General features: G+C 43.6%; 1 protein-coding gene across 1 annotated transcript in view; it reads left to right on the top strand.

Annotated features, from left to right (window-relative positions):
- The window catches only part of PREP (prolyl endopeptidase), a 125849-nt gene that overhangs the window by 34053 nt on the left and 71116 nt on the right, over window positions 1–20680 (top strand). The window contains exon 6 of the mRNA XM_056125017.1: window positions 6383–6504. Coding sequence (XP_055980992.1) covers window positions 6383–6504 — 122 coding nt within the window. The remainder of the gene's footprint in view (window positions 1–6382; window positions 6505–20680) is intronic.

Genomic DNA, 20680 nt, shown 5'->3' with positions numbered 1-20680 from the left:
TCAGCCGCCTTGATCTCAGTTGTGTGTGCCAGTTCCCCCATTGTGTTGTCTTTGGATCTTTGTCACTTTCTCGCTGTGTATCCTTGAAGTCCCACAAATGAGAGAGCTCACTCGGTATCTGTCCCTTTCATTCTGCCTGACGTCTCTCGGCATGATCCCCTCCACTTCCACCCAGGTTGCTGTAGATTTTCCATGATTTTGTTCTTTCTTGGAGCAGCAGCGGCAGGAGCACCTTTATGATGGCACCCCCGCATTTCCAAACAGCATGCTGCATTTTCAAGTTCTTTTGCTTGGTCTTCTCGGGTGGGCTTTGCAGTCCCTCTGTTAGAGAATCAGAGTTCAGGTGTAAAGTTTTGGCTCCAAGCTGGCCAGCCAAGAGGGGGGTGAGAAGCGCAGCTGTTTCAGTGCTTTTGTCTAGCGTGAGCTGTCCCCTTTCTATGTCTTGCTGTTCCGGTGTCATTTTTAGATACATTTTCTTTGTGTTTGTTTCTTCGGTGTCCTCCCAGTTGAATAGGGACGAGAGGGACAGCACTTTTGAAAAATCTCTTCCGGTTACATTTGAAAGCTTTTTGTTGACTTCTGATTAGATATTGCAAAACTTTTGAGTACAAAAAGAGCTCAAAGTAGGGTTTACTTTTTTTCAAGGATGTTGGTTAAAGTAAAACCTCTCTGCTCTGAATACCTGATGAACTGCCTCTGGGAAGAGTGCTCTAAGTTAGAAAACATTGGCTCTTTCCAAGTTCAGGTGTCCAAAAAAGTAGATGACTAGGCATTTGCTGCTAGAGAACAATGTTATTAAGTTAATGGTGAAAAATGTGGGATCTTTTTTTCACCCTCAGCTTTCGGTGGCAACAGTAGTAATGATTAGTAATTAATGTGTAATTAAAGCCAACATGTACTCCCAGCAGGGAATTTACTCCACCTTTATTGAGAGGCTCTTGGGCTTTTGACAATCTCTCCGGTTAGGTGACAAAAGTCTTTAGGAATGAAGCTAAGTGGTTCGGCTTTTAAGCTTCTTTCCAAATTCCTGGCCAAGAACATTGAAGTCTGTGAAGTATCATCTTTTTAAGTACTATAGTATTGTCTTTGTTTGTGTGTGTGTGTGTGTGTGTGTGTGTGTGTGTGTGTGTGTATGTGTGTGTGCTGGGGGGGGGAACATTTTTCTATGTTGTGCTGAAAGTTTGGTATATTTCATTTAAAAATAGTATCACATAACAATCTCTGAAATCAACAAATATGTATTAAAGAAGTTTTAGGTTCACGGCCAAGATTGAGTGGAAAGTGAATTTCCCATGTGTCCCCTGCCCTCCTGCCTTCGTTAGCAAAATAAAAACCCCACCAGAGAGGTAAAGAGAACCCCTGTCGACATGTCATGCATGTCTATAGTTTACATGGGGATTCATCTTGGTGGTGTAATGTTTCATGGGCACACACAATGGCATGCATGTATCACTGTGGTACCATGTGGAGAATTTTTTACCACCTTATTAATCCTCTGTATTCTATCTATTCATCTATCTGACCCTGACCCTTGGCAACTACTAAAGATTTTTACTCTCTCCACAGCTTAATATTTTCTAAAGGGTAATAATATTTGGAATTAGATGTTATAAAATCTTTTCAGATTGACCTCATTAGCATGGTGTTTCCTCCAATTTTTTTTTTTCATGATTCAGTGGTTCATTTCCTTTAAGCACTGAATTATATTCCATTGTCTGATATACCACATATCTAAGATATAGGGTACAAGACATCTTGGTTGCTCCTTCTACCTTTGGAAATTGTGAATGAGGCTCCTCTAAACATATAAATGCAGGCTTTTGTGTAGACACAGGTTTTCATCTTCTGGGGACAGGTAGCAAGGTGCACCTTGCTACAGAATATAGTAGCGGCGAGTTTAGTGTTAGAATAAATGACCAAATTTTCTCTTAAAGTGGCGCTACCATATTCTGCATTTCTTTCAGCAACAAATGAGCGTTCTATTGCTTCACATTCTTGCAAACATTTTGTAATGTCAGTGTTGTAGAGTTTGCACTGTCTAATGGATGTGATAATATCACTAAATGTGATGTTTCACTGCTTCAGCTCACATTTTCGAGATGACATGTAAAGAACATCTATAGAAGCCATCTATGTAACTTCTTTGGTGAGGTGTCTATCAAGTCTTTGACTCTATTTTCATTTTGGTAGGGCTTGGGGGCCACACCAGTGGTGTTTGGGGACTGTTCTGATTCTGTGCTTAGATGTGACTCTCTGGCACTGATCCAAAAAACCATCTGCAGTGCCAGGGATTGAACCAGTGTAAGCTGCGAGCACTCATTTTTTAGTACTGGATTGTTTGGGTTGGTTTTCATTTATTTTTTTGGTAGTTTTGTTATTAATTCTTTATTGAGATAACACAATAGTGTTAATGTTTATGTGCTTTAACAAATTCATCGCATCAGAAAAGTATCTATCTACTTGTCTCCCAGACCCTTTCACCAACCCTCCCCCATCTAAGCCCCAAATCAGTGGTCAGAGTCTGAGGGTTTGTTTTCAGAGTACAATGTCGATTCCCTTGCTTCATTTCCTTATATATCACAGGTGAGCAATACTATCCAGTATTTGTCTTTCTCTTTCTGATTTATTTCACTTGGCATAACTAGTTTTGTATTGTATCAGAAGGCATGATTTTTTTGAATTTTTTTTTTATTTTTGGTTTTGGGGCCACACCTTGCCAGGAGTGACCTCTAAACTCAGAGGTCACTCCTGGCAAGGCTTCGGAGACCATAAGGGATACTGGGAATTGGACCCGGGTTGGCCATATGTAAGGCAAGCACCTTAACCCTGTACTATCTCTCCAACCTCTGAGATTTCTTCATTTCTAAGTATTTCAGTATGTATGTGTGTAAACACACACACACACACACACACACACACACACACACACACCCTCTATAGCCTTTACCTACTCATCTGTTGGGAACATTTGGGTTATTTCTAGATCTTGATTATTATAATAGCACTGCAGTGAACATGGGTATGTGCATATCTTTTCAAATTGGTGTTTTTATATTCTTGAAATAGATACATAGGAGTGGGATTTCTGAATCACAAAGTAGTTCTGTTTTTAACTTTTTGAGACGTTTTCCATACTGTTCTCCACAGACACTGAAGTTGCTTTTGTTCCCACCAATGGTGAATGAGGACTCTGCTTTCTGTTTCTGCCTTTAAGATACTTATTTCTGCCCTATTACTGATCTTACTGATCTTGGGATTAATTTCATTGCTCTGATTTACATTTCCCTGATAAACGGTGACAAAGGTTATTTTGTCACATCCCGCTGACCATCTGTATGTCTGTTCAATTGAAGTGTCCGTTCAGTTTTTCTCCCCAGTTTGTGATGCGGTAGTTGTTTTTTGGTTATTGTATTCTGCATACTCATATTATAACTTGTATTTTAGGACTTTATCAGTTGTATGGTTTGTGGGTATTTTCTCTCACCAACCCCATGTTACTTTCCTAGTATAAAAGTATTCTAGTTTGATGTCACCCTATTTATTTTTGCTTTTGTTTCCCTTGTCAGTGGGGCTGAATCAGGAGATACCTCCTAAATCCGTATCATGGAGCAAATTTTACCTCTTAAATCTTTCACCTATTTTGGGTTAACATCTGTCTAATATTATGAACACCATTTCCTGAAGAGACTTTTTCTGCTTTCTGCTCCTGGCTTGAGGTGCTGTGTTGGGAAAGCTCTTCGACAGGCTCAGGAATTTGCAAGATGGACTTTTTGACTACAGTGAGGGTGTCCAGCCTTTAAGTGCTCAGTTCAAGCGGACCTGAGCAGCGTCTTGTTGTTGGACATCAGCAGGTCTACATTTGGCAGGGTCTGTGCTGCAACCAAAGACTCAAAATTATTGGTCTTCAGAAGTTTCTATGCACCAGATTGGAGGACATGTGGGCAGTGACCCAAAGTTGCAGCTTATGGATGCCCAGGGTCACCTTTGTCTTTCCTATGGCAATCAAGTGGGCCAGTGCTTGGCAGTCTCTGGGCCCTCCTGAGATTCAGTCAAACTTGGGAGTGTTCTGGGTCAGTATTACAAATGATGAAATGTTCATGTGAACCAGGCCTGAGCAGGCTGGCTGGTAACTAGGGCATGCTGTTACAGGTACCCAGTGCTGGATTTTGAACAGGCCCGTGAGTAAGCTGGGTACTACAAAATTGCAAGTTCCCAGGGACACCTGTGCACCAAGGTCCAGTAAGCCAAGAACAGTATTTTGAGCCCAGAATGCTTCAGGACTTCCGAAGGCCAAGTTTAAACAGACCTGGAAAACAGTTGGGTGCAGTCATGGGTGCCCAGTGACAACTAGTTATGTGCCAAGTTTAAGCAAGTTAGACATGCCCAGAGGTACCCACACACCAGGATGGAGAGGACCAGAGTGGCAGTGAGGCATTCAAAGTTGCTAGTGCTTGGCAGCCCCAGCTTGCCCTTCTGTGCTCAGTCAGGCTTGGTTGTGACTGAGACAACTTTGTGTGAGGTGGGCATGAGGGACGGATGGGCCTTTGGTTACAGTGCGAGCCTTCAGGGGCTGAGCAGGAGTTCACAGCACGCACATTGTCTCCCCTTGCTGACTCTTCCTCAGGGGTGGCCCATGGCCTACTTTCTGCTTTAGGGGTGCTGTCTGCTTACTGGCAATCAGAATAAAACCAAGAGGGGCTAGATGTCTTTGCTAGTGGAAGCAAATGTCTCAAGCCTCAGGTTTTAGCCTGGGGTTGCTGGAGCTGAGCTGTTCCACCGGTGTGGTTCGAGCCCACCAAGGCAACTTGTTTGAGGTAGCTTGTTTCTGAGTAGCGAGATCTCGTATCGCCTCTTACCAGCAATCTTTGGCAAGTTGAGTCCGCCAGTGCCTGCTGGTGACTGGGCTGATGAGTTGTTCACATGGCGCCCAGCAGGGAGGCTTTGAGGGGTCACCAGGATGATACCTGTATGTTCCTCAGTGCCTGGTTTAGTTTCTTGCTTCCTGTTCTAGTGTTGTATGGATATGACTATAGAATGGGGGACACTAGGAAATCAGTCATCCCTGTTCCCAGAGAAAGTTTTGCATCGTAGAAATTCTCTTCTCGATGGCAGCTTGGTGCTCTGTGCTGGGAGTTCCTCTCCTGGCAAAAGCATCTGTCTCCAGTCTTTCTCTCAGCTCTGCCCCTTGTTCATAAGAATTTGGGGTCCTTTTCTGGAGTTAATCCAACTTTTTGCCATGAAAGCAGGAGGATGCAGAGACCGGTTCTCGCTATTTTGCCATCACGTTCCTACCTTTGTTTTGTTGTGTTTTAAGAGTTTCTTTTGTAGGTTTTGGGTAGCAATATTTTATCAGATACAACTTCTGAAAACATTTTCTCCAAGTCTGTGATGTGGCTTTGTGTTCTCTGTACAGTGTCTTGCAGATTAGAAATTTTAATGAAGTCCAGCTTCTTCTTTTTTCTTTTTACAGCACATGGCTTCTTCAGTGTTGTATCTAAAATGGCATCACCAAACTAAAGGTCTCTAGATTTTCTTTTTCAGGGGTTTTCTTCTGGAAGTTTTGTAGAGTTGTACTTAACTATCTTTTCTCTGTTGACTTGCCTTCTTTGTCAGAGATAATTGGAATTTATGTAGGTCTGTTTCTAAGTATCCTATTCACCTGTTACATTACCAGTGTTTGTGATCTTCATCTTGTACAGTCTTTTTCTAAAAAAAAATTTTTTTTGAGTCAGAAAGAGAGGGACAGACAGAAGGACTGCACTCATTTGTGGAGTATAGAATAACATACTATGAAGCTGACACCCAAGGACATTAGATACAAGGACCAGGAGGATTGCCCCATATCTGGAAGCCTGCCTCATGAGCAGAGGGGAGAAGGCAGATGGAATAGAGAAGGGATCACTAAGAAAACGATGGCTGGAGGAATCAGTTGGGATGGGAGATGTGTGCAGAAAGTAGATAATGGAACAAACATGATGACCTCTCAGTGTCTGTATTGCAAACCATAATGCTCAAAAGTAGAGAGAGAGTATGGGGAACATTGTATAGGAGAGTGAATGGCTTTTGTATATTAGCCTGTATCCTGCAAACAGACACATAACTTTTTAATTAGCATTGTATGACACGACTGGAAGAGATTTTTTTTAAAAAAAAAAACACCAACCCTGGATACCAGGGTGATAACACAGTGGGTCAGGTGTTTGTCTTGCACATTGCTGATCTGGGGTTGATCCCCGGAATCCTAGATGATCTTCTGAGCACAGCCAGGAATGATTCCTGAGTGCAGAGCCAGTAGTAACCCCTGGGCACCGCTGGTGTGATCCAAAAACAAAAATGAAAAACAAAGTCACCAACTGCAGTTCTACATTTTTATGTCTTGCAGGCACAGAGACATCTACAAATCTCCACCAAAAGCTCTACTACCATGTCCTGGGGACTGATCAGTCAGAAGATATTTTGTGTGCCGAGTTTCCTGACGAACCTAAGTGGATGGGTGGAGCCGAGGTATGGCATTTACCCATGAGACAGTCTCTCACTGATTGTCCTTATAAATAATCTCCTTATGTGATTATCTTCATGGAGGGTAGATGTCTTTGAATTGAATCTTGTTTGATACAGATGCAGTATTCAAAAGTCCTCTATTTAGATTTTTGGGGGTCATCACATCTAATACTTAATGTGAATCTAGATAAACAAGGTAAAATATATATCAACAGTTTGCAATTTGCAATAGTGTTTCTCAAGACTTGAGGAAAGTATCCTTTCAAAAGTGTTCCTTCAGTGTGTACCAGTGAAAATGGGGGAAGTAGGCATGAGTTTCTTTTTCTCTTTTTTCAGTTGTTCACCTGTTTTTACACTAAAATGTGTATTTTTTTTAATGTGTATCTTTTAGATAGTTTCCCATCTTCTAGATCATCAATTTCTTGGGGGCCTTGACCAAAACAAACATTGTAGTGACGAATCTTTATGGTTACCGGCCAAGACTTTATGCTGTATTTTGAGAATCATCTGTGAGGAAACTTGAAGGTGCTTGGAATAAGAATTTGACAGTTTACCATTTCTGAGTTCTAATAATTTTTTTAAGAAGGGAAACCGTGTTCTTATATACATAGACTATTGATCACATTTTCAGTGAAGACTAGAAACTTTTCAGCTCATTGGACTTTTCTGAGAGAAGAAAATTCTCTGAGAGATGAGCAGGACAGAATAGGACTCCTTTTTTATTTTTGTTTGAGATTTCTGTGGTGTTCAAGGGATCAGTTGGTGTTGGGGATCAATTTCACAGGTACAGATTGACCTGCTGGCAGCACCATAGCCCCAATAATTCTCATGCATGTGAAACATTTAGATAATTACGCTGCCAGCATTAAAAAAAATTAGTTTGTTTTGTGTCAGTAGGAGAATAAAAATATATTTTAATAATAAAATATTATAACCTTTGGAGTGTTCATAAATTAAAAAACATGCTGTCCTAGAGAAATTGTTTACCTCAGAAATAATTGTATTGTATTAGATCTATATTAATCAAAGTACAAGTACTTGGTACCATAAAATACTAAACTAAATGCTAGCTTATTAATACATCAATATATTTTGGCATAACTGCCTCAAGAACCCAATTTTAACAGGAGGATACACCTGTTATTACCATACTCAGAATTCATTAGCATTTGACTGAAGCACATTTTTCAAAAAGATTTTTACTTTTAAGTGGTAAAATGTATGTAGCATAAAATATACTGTTTTGGTTATTTTAAAAATATAGAATTGAGTGGCAGTAGGCCCAATCTCAGTTTTATACCGCCATCTCTACTCCATCTGCAGGAAGTTCTCTTCTTGCAAAACTGAAACTAATCGAGCTAGTACTTCCTTCTCCACCCATGAACCACACCAGGTCTTGGTAATCACCTCCTCCAGTTTCAATGGATTTGACTCCTTTAGTTACTTCATAAAAATGTCATAAATAGTAGTTTATTTTGTGACTTTTTATTTCAGTATAATGTCTGCAAGGCTTATCCATGTTATAGCAGATATCAGAATTCCCTTTTTTTAATAGCTGAATAATATTTTGTTGTGTGCACAGACTGTATATATATGTATATAAATGATTTCACCTCTGATGGACATGTGGGTGTTTCCTTGGCATTATTATGTCTAACCAGAGGTTTCCAAATTTATTTGGTGTACCTTCCCCTTCCCCCTTTTCAGGAAAAAAATATATTAGTACACACCCCCAAATTTACCTTTAAACCCACAGTAAGTACACACACACCCCTGTCTTCTTGGATTATTCCAGCACACCCTAAGGGACTGATATTGCAACCTTCGGGAAAGTCTGTGATAAGGCTGCTATGAACAGCCAGTTTTTTTAACCACCCAGAGCTATATCAGGTATGCATTTCACAGGTGTATATTCCAGCCTGTAAACTTGGCAGCTGTAAAGAAATGCAGATTACAGCAGATCAGGTCATCCTTGCACTGCTCACTTACCAGGTGTCCACTTTTATGTCACTTACCTTTATGTAATCTTCCTCATTATTTTTTAAGTAAAAATTAATGGGACAAACCCAGCTGTGCTCAGGGCTTACTCCTGGCTCTGCTCAGGAATGATACCTTGCAGGCATTTAGGAGCTCAGTGTATGCGGCGCCAGGGATTGACCCTGAGTTGTCTAATAGAATAATCACCACCACAACCTTAAGAAGACAGTGATCACTCCATTGCAGACAAAATGAAATGCCTGCGATGGTGATCAATTTCCAAGTGCAGACCCATGGCACTGCTTCCTGGGCACGGGAGGTCCTAGCGCATGTGGAAGATCTCCCTGTGCCCGAAAGGAAGGTGGTCTCAGAAACAGTACAGTGACTTTTTACGAGAAGAGTAGTACACGAGGCAGTGCGGATTTGCTTCCACCAAAGCAATAGTGGCTTGATGAAAAACAAGGCCTCAGAAGACCCGGAGGCACATTAGCAAAGGAGAGAGGGATTCCCGCAGCACTTTCTGTTGGATCAGGGCCCTGGCTAGTGAATAATGCAGAGAATCAGAAAACCCGTGATCCCAGTTAATCACAATGGGTGGAGATTTCCCTTTCGCTGTCTTCCTGATGCTTGGTGAGTCTCATCACAGAATTACCCGCCCATTGCTCAGGGTAGGTGAGCAGCATCCTTTTTCTGCCTCAGTCTGCCATGTGTGCCATTTCTGATGAGATCAGGCACATTCAGGGTCAACTGTGTTGTTTCTGTTTTTTTTTTTCTTTTGCTTTTTGGGTCACACCCGGTGATGCACAGGGGTTACTTCTGGCTCTGCACTCAGGAATTATCCTTGGCAGTGCTCAGGGAACCATATGGGATGCTGGGAATCAAACCCAGGTTGGCTGTGTGCAAGGCAAACGCCCACCCTGCTGTGCTATAGCTCCAGATCCTCTTTTTTTTTTTTTTCGGGGTAGGGGGTGTCATGCCATACACAGGGGTTACTCCTGGTTCTGCATTCAGGAATTACTCCTGACGGTGCTCAGGGAACATATGGGATGCTGAGAATTGAACCCGGGTCTGCTGCGTGCAAGGCAAATGCCTTATCCGCTGTGCTATCGCTCCAGCCCCTGTGTGCCGTTTCTGAGTCAAGACAAACTTCTTTTTTTCACTCTTTTTTTTTTTTTTGGTGTGGTCATGGTGTATGTGTGTGAGTGTGTGTTTGTTTTGGGGGCCACACCTTGTTGTGCCCAGGGCTTACTCCTGGTATGGCCAGGGAGGCGTCCAGCACCCAGATGTGGCCTGCACCATGGATTCCCGAACATCATCGCGTCCCTGAGCCCTTGTAGACCTTATTGGCTGGTGATCATTGCCTTGGGGGGACTCACCCCACTTCCCCAGTACCCCTGTCTCTCTAGAGCACCACCTGGGAGGGCCACTGCCGCCTCCCGGTGAAAAGAGGGTAGCTCTGGTATGAGAGCAGAGAGGCTGGATGGAAAGGTTTGTCATGGCAGAGCACGGCAGGAAGCCAGGCCGAGCGGCTGGGTCCGGAGTACTGCTGACCCTCTCTCTCCTGCCAGCCAGGTTCCTGCAGACTCACCTCCTTCCCACACTCAGCCCTCTGCCTCGGTAGGACAGGTCGCTCTTGCCTTGAGCTGTCTGTTAAGGTATAGCAGGAGTCTGCTCTAGGACAGTGTCTCTCTCCAGGACTTTGACCCAGTGGAACCCACAGCTTTCCAGATAGTGGAGGGATGAGACCTATTACGAAGTGGGTACGATCCAGACCAGATTGTCAGTGATTAGGCTGCAACCCAAACCCATTTATTTCTCTAGTGGACATGCTTTTACATGGACAGTCAGAGTGAATTGGGTGAGCATTTGGCACACTAGTGGGGGGCGGGGGGCAGGCGAGGATGTGAATCTCTGTCTCACCCTGGAGCATGTTGTTTGTTTCTGGGTGACTTGTTTTTTGGGTTTGTTTATTATTATTATTAATATTATTACTATTATTTACTCTCCCCTTACAAAAACTTGGGATATGCAGTTTCAGAATGGCTCGGTTCCTGGTCACCCTCCTGATGATAACAGTTAACCATGAACAAGTTCATGAATGAGCAAATTGTGTGTGTTGGTGAAGAAGTAAAACTGTGGGAATGAAAAGGAATGCATTATTAATAATATACGCTGCAACGGGGATGAATCGCAAAATACTCAGGCTCAGTGAAAGAAGACAGAGGAGAGAGAGTCCGTGGTTTTTGCTTCCATTTATGGAGCAATCTGGGAACGGCAAAGCAGCCTGTGAGGGAGGGTACAAAGCAGAGCAATGTTTGAAGGAGGAGGAATGGTAGGGAGGGCGAATGGTTTGGGGGGATCAGACTGCAGCTGTGGGCTTCATGAAGTCTGACCCCCAGAGCCCTTTCCAGTGAGAGACCAGCATCCCTGGTTACCTGCTTTTGCTTAGTCACAGTGTTGAGTTGCGTCGGGCAAGGAGGAGGTATTGCTGTACTGGAGGTATTAATATAAATTACTCGCAGCCTTTGTTATTGTATCAACCTCATTTTTACCTTGCTGAAGATAGGTCTATCGAAATCCAGTTATTTGAAAGCTAAAGATTTCTTCAGGAAAGCTTGCTTTTTATTTATGAATACTCCAAAGGGTCTAAAATTTTACTATTAAAACATATTTTCTTGTTCTCCCCATCAACTCCTCCCTGCACACAGAAGAGAAATATAACATGGGCAAGCATTCAGAGAAGAAAAATTTTAGTAGCTAATTATCTCCCTAGCTGCTCCATTTACATGAAGGTATAAAAAAAAAGGGAGGGAGGAACGCGTATAAGCACACCCTGCCTAAATCCATAGTAGATAGAAGTCTTGGTTATGGAAAAAAACTAGGATAGGAGGAAACCCTGGTAAAAGAATTACGGAATCAGGTGCCAGAGCGATAGTACAAAGGGTAGAGCATTTGCCTTGCACGCGACTGACCCGGGTTCAACCCCCAGCATCCAGTATGGTCCCCCAAACACTGCCAGGAGTAAGTGCAGGGCCAGGAGTAACCCCTGAGTGTTGCTGGGTGTGACCAAAAAAAAATTACGGAATCAAAGGAGTCATCGAGGATAAGTGTGTGAGAAATACACGTCGAGGGCAAACCCACCAGCAGGGAGGAGCCGTGGATGAGGGGAACAGGATTCTTGCCCACTTGCAGCTGTACACCGTGTCCCCTGGCTGCCACCTCCTTTCTGGCATCTTGGGTGGTGAGATCCCCTCCATTCCCAGCAGCTCTGTACCCTGTGGCTCCCTCGTGTGGGTTATAAAGGCCTTGGCTGACCTGCAGGGTTCCCTGGAGATGGACGCCGCTCTCTGTTGCCCCTCAATTCTGCTGAATATGGGGGCTCCCCAGCTGACCTGAGGCCAGCTCCCTCCCTGGTGCCCCTTGGCCTGTGAGCATGTTCCTCCTGGAAGGGCAGGGCTGTGTTCCCCTCTGCCCTGCTCCCCTGGCCGCCCAGGCCTGTGTCTGCCTCCTCTCTGGTCCCCCAGCAGAGGACAGGGAGCTGTAGCACCCCCTGCCCTGGGGGTAACAGGAACTAAGTACCCGATTTGGCTCAGAGGGGAAACTGCAGTCTGCTGTGATTCAATTTAGACTCCTGGGTGGAGAAGTGGTCGGTCCACTTATAAGATGCTTGTTTGGGACCAAAAACAAAACAAAAGTGTTTTGAGGGGCTAGAGCAATAGCACAGCAGAAGGGTGTTTGCCTTGCATACGGCCAACCCGGGTTCGATTCCCAGCATCCCATATGGTCCTCTGAGTATGCCAGGGGTAATTCCTGATTGCAGAGCCAGGAGCAACCCCGGTGTATTGCTGGGTGTGACCCAAAAAGGAAAAAAAAAAGTGATTTGAAAAGCATATAGAAGTGACTGCAGTTTGAGGTTCTTTCCCAGCAGAGGGTGCTCTTGAATGAAAATTGTGGAAATAAATCAGGTCCCTTTAGAAAGGGTTAAGGAGAAAATGCTCAGCCGCTTGAGAAGATCTTGCCAAATCCCTATACTAGGAACCTCATTCTTTTTCACCTCTTTCTTAAAGTTTTCTTCTTCTGGAGATAATCCTAATCTTGATATTTACTGCTTATCTCCGTCATTCATTTCTTAGATGCTCCTTGGAGTCCCTAGTAATTGAAACCTATATTTATATATTCATATAAAATAATTTCTGTTTGCCTGGTAAGGGGACGCCATCCTGGCTGTGCTCAGCAGCTGCTTTGGCTCAATGCTTGGGGGTTGCTCCTGGCTGTGCCCAGGGTCCATGCAGTGGCCTTGCCTTGGACCCACCCCTATGGTTGGGTAGAGTGGTTGTTGGCATTAGACATGGGTGACCCCTGGCCTTGACTCATGGAACCTCCTCTGCCGTAGCAACCTCTTTTATTTTGGGAGATCCCAGTTGGTGATGCTTGGGGGGCTACGTGAACTATATCACAGCAGGACTGGGAAGCAGGGGCGTGCAGTGCCAGGGTCTCGGGCATGCCAGGCACCTCCTCTATGTAGGGCTCTTTCTGTTTGGTTTGGGGACAGTCAGTACCTAGTGATGCTCATGGCTTACTCCTGGCTTAGGGATTGTTTCTGGCAGTGCTCCAGGAATCATATGTGATACCAGGGCTCGAACCAGAGTCGGCCAAGTGCAAGGCAAGTAGTGCCCTAGCCCCTGTACTGTATCTCCAGCCTTATGGAAGTCTTTCTGGGTAATGCATGGAGACTTGGGGACTCCGAGAGGAATCCTCAGCATGTTTGGTTTATGTGGCATTTTCAAGCCTCTGTTGTCCTATATTTTCTTGACCTCAGGAGTCCAGCTGAGGCGGCAGCTGCTGTTTCTTTCGCTGTCATCTTGTGCTGTTCTGGTTGTTCTGCTCTTTCTACTGACTCCCTGAGATTGGGGTCCTCTGTTCAGCACAGGCGGGTCAGTGAGCGTCCCTCTCTGAGCTGGCTCATACTGGACTGTGTGGCCAAGGCTCCGTGTTCACATGCTGTCAGCAGCACTGCGGGGAAGGAACACATCCTCTGTGCTGGTAGGGTACGGGTGGGTGGGGCCTTGGCGGCATGCCCAGGAGGGCCGGAGGGATAGTACTGAGCTTAAAGTTGCTTGCATTTGCACATGGCTGGCCCAGTGCTGCATAATGTGATCCCGAGCACAGAGCCAGGAAGAAGCCCCAAGTACTGCCAGGGTAGCCCCCAAACAAAACAAGCAACAACAAAGCACACCGTAAAAACCTGCTGAAGGCTTGAACAGTTAGCAAAGCTTCACAAGCTGTGCTGCCTGCAGGGAGCAACTCCTGTGGAATTTGGTTGGCTTTTTTTTTTTTTTTGTAGTGACATTGATTTGCTGGTCCATCCTTTTTTCCCCCTTCACCTGTGTTATTGCTCTGTAAGGGAGCAAATAAACCGTACTATCTGTTGTGTATTTGGGGGGTTGGGGAAGGGAAGCGTCCCCAAGAGGCCTTTGCAGGCATTTATCAGCCTTTGTGGCCCATCCTCACATTAATGCTCAGATCTTGTGCTGGTGCTTAGAGCTACGCCTGACAGTGTTTGGGGGGGGGATCATGTGTTGGTGATCAAACCGGGTCAGCCACATACACAGCATGTGCTTTACCCCTTTATGAATTCTCTGGCACTAAACAGAAGATTCTTAAGGCAGGGAAGGGGTGGGGGTGGGAAGAGATGTTTGAACCACACCCAGGGCTACTCCTGATTCAGTGCTCAGGGATCACTCCTGGTGGACTCCGGGGACCATATGGGATGCCAGGGATTGAACCCAGCTCAACTGAATGCAAGGCAAATGCTCTACCCACTGTGTCCCAAGTATCCCTTGTTTTGAAAGACAATTTTATATATAAATGATTTAGGGCTCGAAGCATTAATAAGTGATCTGTTAATTTCCTCTTCAACATGAGGTGCATGAAGAAAAATGAGTTTATCTGAGTTATCTAGAAAGCCCAGCTGTTCTTATTATGTAGTACTGAGACTGAGAAGAGCCACATTCATCAACGGAACATTTTTATACTACTAGCGCTAATAATGAAATATAGGTTTGTTTAAAATAAAATGCAAAGAGCTCATTTCATCCTCCAGAGAAGCTGCTAATATTGACACATAACTTCTATTTCCCAGATTTCTATAGTTTTCTCGTTGAAAATGAGCCTATGATAGGGCGTGATGTTTTCTGGTGCACATAGAACATAACCCAGACTCGGGTGTGAATGGATCACCTTCTCACCTGAGGACACTTTGGGGCTAGAGCCCTAATACAGCCATTTGGGGGGCTAGAGCCCTAGTACAGTGGGTAGGGGGTTTTCCTTGCACGTCGCTGACCTGGGCTTGATCCTGAGCATACCATATGGTCCGTCGAATACCAACAGGAATAACTCCTGAATGCAGGCCAGAGTAACCCCTGAGTATTGCTGGATATGACCCCAAAAGTCAAAAAATAAAATAATAATTTGCTGGAGGTTGTGTTCTAGTTCCTGGCTATCTATTTTAATTTAATTTTTGTTTTTGTGGTCACACCCAACTGCCCTTTTTCCTGACTCTATGCTCAGGTATCACTCTTGGTGAGGCTTGGGGGTCTATATGGGGTTGTGGATTGAATCTGGATCCTTTTTGTGTGAGGCAAATGTCTCACCCTCTGTATTATCTCTCTGACTCCTGGGTGTTTAGTTTTTTTGTTTTCGTTTTTGTAATATATGACTCAGGGTTCAAGGCTTTGTTTTTCCAAATGTGCTTGGTCAAGTAGCTAGCACATATGAATAAAACGTAACACAGGGGCTAAGAGAGAGAGAGAGAGAGAGGATAACCATTGGGGTGCCTGCTTAGTGCTCACTGGGCCCAGGTTCCATCTGGCACCGCACAGCCTCCCAAGCATTGCTAGATGTGTCCTGAGGTCCCTGAGCACCTCTGGGTGTTCCTGGCATCGCAGGGACCAAGCAGCACCACTTCCTAGGACACTAACATGAAAATGCTGGCCTGGTTGCCTGGCAGTGGATCTAGGCCCCCCCAGCACCCCCCTTGGGAGGCTCCCCCCCGCCCCACAATACAATGTTTTCCAAAACCGAAGTGTCTCTTGATGAATTAATAAAATTATGTTTTTTATGAAAGCACCTTTACTCTTTGGCCTGTCAGATGAGTATGGCAGCTTGTATTGGTTGCCCTCTTCAAATAGAAGCTAGGGAGATGGTTCAGAGGGCTGGAGCTCTGGTTTGCATGTGGGAACCCCCCTCCCCACCCCCAGGTTAAAATTCTAGCACAGCTTGGACCTGGATATTGCTCCTGTGTGTGTGTGTGTGTCTGTCTGTCTCTGTGTGTGTCTATGTCTGTGTGTATATATATATATATATATATATATATATATATATATACACACAACATTTGATAAATGTATTCTCCTAATAAGATAAAATTCTCCATGATGAGAGACCACAGATGACTTCTTTCCCCTCTCTTTACTTGCCGGAGGGGACTCCTCCTCTACCCAGATTCTCAGAGGTAAAGCATGAGGGAGGTTGAGAGTTCACAGCTTGGCTGATGCACAGTCCTAAAGCCAAGTTCTATGAGGCCCTAAAACAAGAGGCGTGAAGCCCTCTCTGCAGGTTGAGGGCTGCCTCTCTTGGGCCCTGCCTCTCCCTTTGTTGGCTCTCGCTTCGAGTCTTGTCGACACGACATGAAGGCAGGGAGATGCGTTCTGCTTGTTGGGCTACCAGGAGACCGAGTGGGAAAGCGTGGTAGCTGTGCGCTGCGTGTGTTCACTTCCTGGTGTGTTCACTTCACAGAGTGCTCGTGATATCTGCCAGGTCCTCTTCTCTGGGGTTGAATGGGAGTTGTTTCGGAGCCTCTGCCTGTTTGGGGGAGTGAGGGCAGCAGAGGAGGAAGCAGAGTTGTGAAGAGGCCTCTTTGGTCCCTTGAGAAGCTCCTCGGAGGTGCTGGCCACTGTCCTCACGGAGTGTGAGAGCAGTTGAGGCTGATGTGGAGCTAGTGGCTGCACGGAAGAGGGAGGGAAGAAAGTGTGGCCCCTGGGCTGTGTGGCGGGGTGTTGTGGGCTCCCAGTACCCACCTGCCCAGGCTGCGTTTGTCATAAAGTCCCAGCGCTGCGCTGAGGTGCCTCCGTGACATGTGGCCTTCAGGATGACAGGTTAGACTCAGGTGTGTGCCCCCCCGTGGCTCTCAGCCAGGTACCTATTGTTAACACTGTGGGTGTAAGAGTGGAAAAGTTCAAGCACTGCTGCTTTCCTTTGGAGTTTGTGGATAATCTTGTTAAAAATTTCCTTTCGGACTTCAGCTGTGTGTGGAGAGATTCTCAGGATAGCCTTTATTTTTAATACTCAGTATCGTGTAGTGTTAACATAGGGGTTTTGTTCAAAGTCACTGCACCTTCACTAACACCAGAGTGCCCTAGACTCTCTGACGTCTGTCCTTATGGCACGTCTAGTCAACCTCTTCCTACCCTCCTTTATTGGGGGTAGTGACGGAGGTCCCACGTGAAGCAGTGCTCAGGAGTCAGACCTGTAGTACCCAAGGGGTATGTGGTACCGGGATTTGAACCATGGTTGCAGGTGCAACGGAGCAAGGCATTGCTCGCTCTCCTCTCTGTCCACGCCCCCTTCCCCCTTTTCAGAATTATTTCGGTACTAATTTTCCTCAAAGCATTTTCAGATCCCTTCTCACATCTCTCCCCGTTACATGCTTTCTTTGAACTTTCTTCATACTCCATTCTCCTCGCTGTTCATGTTCAACTCTCTAGCTTTGTCCCTGGCTCTCTCACCCATCTAACATGAACTCTTGAAGCCCTGTCCTGGTGGTCTCTATGTTCTAGAATGTAGTTCAGCAGCAAGACGACTTGTCAGTAATGTTGCTTGACTAAACATCCTTAGCAAGGAATGGAAGGAAATTTACTGTTAAAGCCAAACAACCACCATTGGGGCTGGAGCCATAGCACAGCGGGTAGGGCATTGGCCTTGCAGGCGGCTGACCCACATTTCAATCCCTGGCATTCCAAGATCCCTAGAGCACCACCTGGAATAATTCCTGAGTGCAGAGCCAGGAGTAACCCCTGAGCATCTCTGGGTGTGACTGACCCTAAGAGACATATATAAATAAATAAATCCAACCACCTTTGGTGACAGTAACAATTTCTGATCTCCTACATGCTCAGGAGTAAAGGGGAGATAGTTAGCCTTTGGTTTTGTTATTCAGTTTACCAAGGCTTATCCAGTAACGGGAAATGGAAATCTCAGTACCAGATAATTACCAAATGTTATTTAGCCCATCTGTGGAATACCACGTTGTGTGTACATCTTTCCTCTAAAGTAATACAAATGTTAATTACTATCTTCTTCCTTAATTAACATTTTCTAATGATATTTAATCAGTGCTCTATAATTCAGCAAATGATTTCACAGAATTAGACCATCAAAGTCACTTAGGGAAATACTTAAAATTGTATTGACAGTAATAAGAAGAGTAAAAGGTTTTAACTTTGATTGCGACTTACACAGTTTGGCATGCAGTTTGATTAAGTATTGGCAAATGTGGGTTTTCACTTAAAAATTTTATAGAATTTTGTTTGTGTTCATAGTTACATGAATGGTGGACTTACATTAATTTTTAACATGAAGAAATTTGGGTAGAAAAATATAGACATAGAAGAAATCTGTGAAAAGCATGGATTTAAGAACTACTTATTTCATGATTGGTCAGATTAACAGTAATTGTGATCTTGTAAAAAGCCAGTGATTTTAAATCAGATTTATTGTATAATTAGGAGTGATCCCTGAGCAAGGCTGCCCATGGCTCCCAAATGAAAGAAATAAACCAAAAAATAATAGATCTATTACTTCCAGAGAATACAGTTATTGTTAGATATTCTTTTAAAGAAAAAGACAACAGCATTTTATGAGATGGAACTTCACGCTTTTCGTGGTCCTTTGCTGTCCTGTTTCTCTCTGTTCCTTTTACCCAGATTTGAGGAAACTCACTTTATTCTGTAGAGATTCAAGTGCCCTCGTCAGCTGGATTTTTGTCTGGTTCCCAATAATCTCCAGTGGGTGGCCAGGACGAAATTATATGTATTATTACTTAGGTTTGAGTGGAAGATGAACTTTTCTGTTCTGTATATTTTGGTGACAATGGCTTAAATGTTCTTGAAATTTGAGATTTTTGAGGATTCAGTTGTTGGCAGTTAAGCAAATTTGTTTAGTGGCTATATAAAGTCTCTCTGCTGTGATGAAGAGAGTTATATCGAAAATGACTGGCTTAATTGGCAGCCTAACAGCATTGTAACCTTGGGACTTCCTGCCTGAGATTAAATATAAACTGCTCCAACTGTTAGTCCAGCCAGAAATGCTGAGAAAAAAGTCATTAGATAGATGTGCTTGTGACAGTTGTCACTAGAGGTTCGGTGGACCCCTGCCATGGAATTTTACTGCTCTGTCTTCACCACAACTGAATTAACTATCATTCTGTGATAGGTGTAACCTTACTTTAAGCACTAAGCTGTAAAGATTCTGTTTTTAAAGGACAAGAGCACAAAAATATGAAGTATTAATGAGACTGCGTTCCGTTTAACAGAATTGTAATTGTAATGATCGTTCTCTTCTTTGTTTTGTTTTGGGCCACACCAGTGCTAATGATCTCCTCCTGGCTCCGTGCTAAGCATCTCCCTGTGTTGCTGGGGGTGGGGGATGGGGGTCGGAGGGACCAGGTTGTGCCTGAGATCGAACCTGGGACTCCTGCATGCAAAGCTTGAGCTCCAGTCCATTGAGCTGTCTCCTCTGGTCCTTTCTAATTATATTCTTAATAGAAGGGGTTTAAAAATAGCTAGGTAGAAATCTGGAGATATAGTAGAGTAGGTCAAGGGCTTGCATTGCATCCGTATGACCCTGGTTTGAATCTCCAGCATCATATTACAAAGATTAACTCTAGAGCTCGAGTGAGTAGTAGCCCTTCCTGGTGTGGCCCTCAAACAAAACAAAATAAATATATACGTAGAATTAAAGTTCTAGGTGTTGGCCTTCTAGCTTTATGTATGTATGTGTGTGTGTGTGTGTGTGTGTGTGTGTGTGTGTGTGTGTTTCTGAATAGCGTAAGAAACAGGTCAAACAGACTAGATCATACAATTTCCAGACTGCTTAAGGGAACAGTTTCATTAAAAAATTACATCAAGGAGCTAAAGAGATATTATAGGGGTTAGGGAACGTGTTTTGCATGTGGGTGACCCTGGTTCAGCCCTCCCTCATCAGCACTGCATACATGGCTGGTCCTTGAGCACTGCCAGGAGTTATCCTTAAGCATAAAACTGGGAATTGGCCCTGAGCACTGCGAGTGTGAATCTAAAACCAGAAAATTAAAAATATATATATGTATGTACATACATATATATATACATACATATATATATACATACATATATATATCAGTATAGAACTAAGAGGAAAGGGGAAAATAAGGTAGGTAGAATATTTAAAATTTAAAATGTGAAGGTTGGCATATGAGCAGTCACTGTTATTAAAAAGAAAATAGTATTAAATTGGCTTTTTAAAACTAAATCAAGGCATATATCCATTTACCAGAGTAAAACATCATGGTGATGTAGAAATACATTGAGGATGAGAAAGGGACAAAGAATTAATAGAAATCTATGATATATATGAGATTTTCTCCAAAGCAATATTTTCTCCAAAACAGAAAGGACAGTAAGGGATACAGAAAAAGATAAATTGAATGCTCTTGGGCTATTCGCTGTTATGTGTATTTTGTGTCATAAACTCTCACAACAAAGTTTAATTCATTTTTGGGAAAGGAACCTACTTCAGAATTCAGAAAAAAGTGTCACCTATAAGGACCTACTAAATTAAACAGAACTTTCTAAAACTATAACTTAATGTAGAATCTCACTTATGTTTCCCAAGTATAAATTATCTTTCTGCTTTAAAATAATCATTTTTTGAGGAAGATGTTAGCATAATAACATTCATTTGGCATTAATTATTTTAAAATCATGGGTTTTCAGGGATGCATACCTGTTGTGATTAATTTATACATGCAAAGAAGTATAATTAACAAACGGCTGGTTTACAGAAACAAAGCTATAGATGGAAACTGGATGGACATTTTAAGAAAACTGACATCTAATTCCTACAAATTAAAAAGTTGCTGCTAGTAAATAAAATCCAAACTATT

This window comes from Sorex fumeus, unplaced genomic scaffold (assembly GCF_029834395.1).
Source record: "Sorex fumeus unplaced genomic scaffold, SorFum_2.1 ptg000054l, whole genome shotgun sequence".
NCBI classification, from domain to species: domain Eukaryota; kingdom Metazoa; phylum Chordata; class Mammalia; order Eulipotyphla; family Soricidae; genus Sorex; species Sorex fumeus.
The sequence above is the reverse complement of the archived record's forward strand: the minus strand, read 5'-3'. Positions and strand labels throughout refer to the sequence as shown.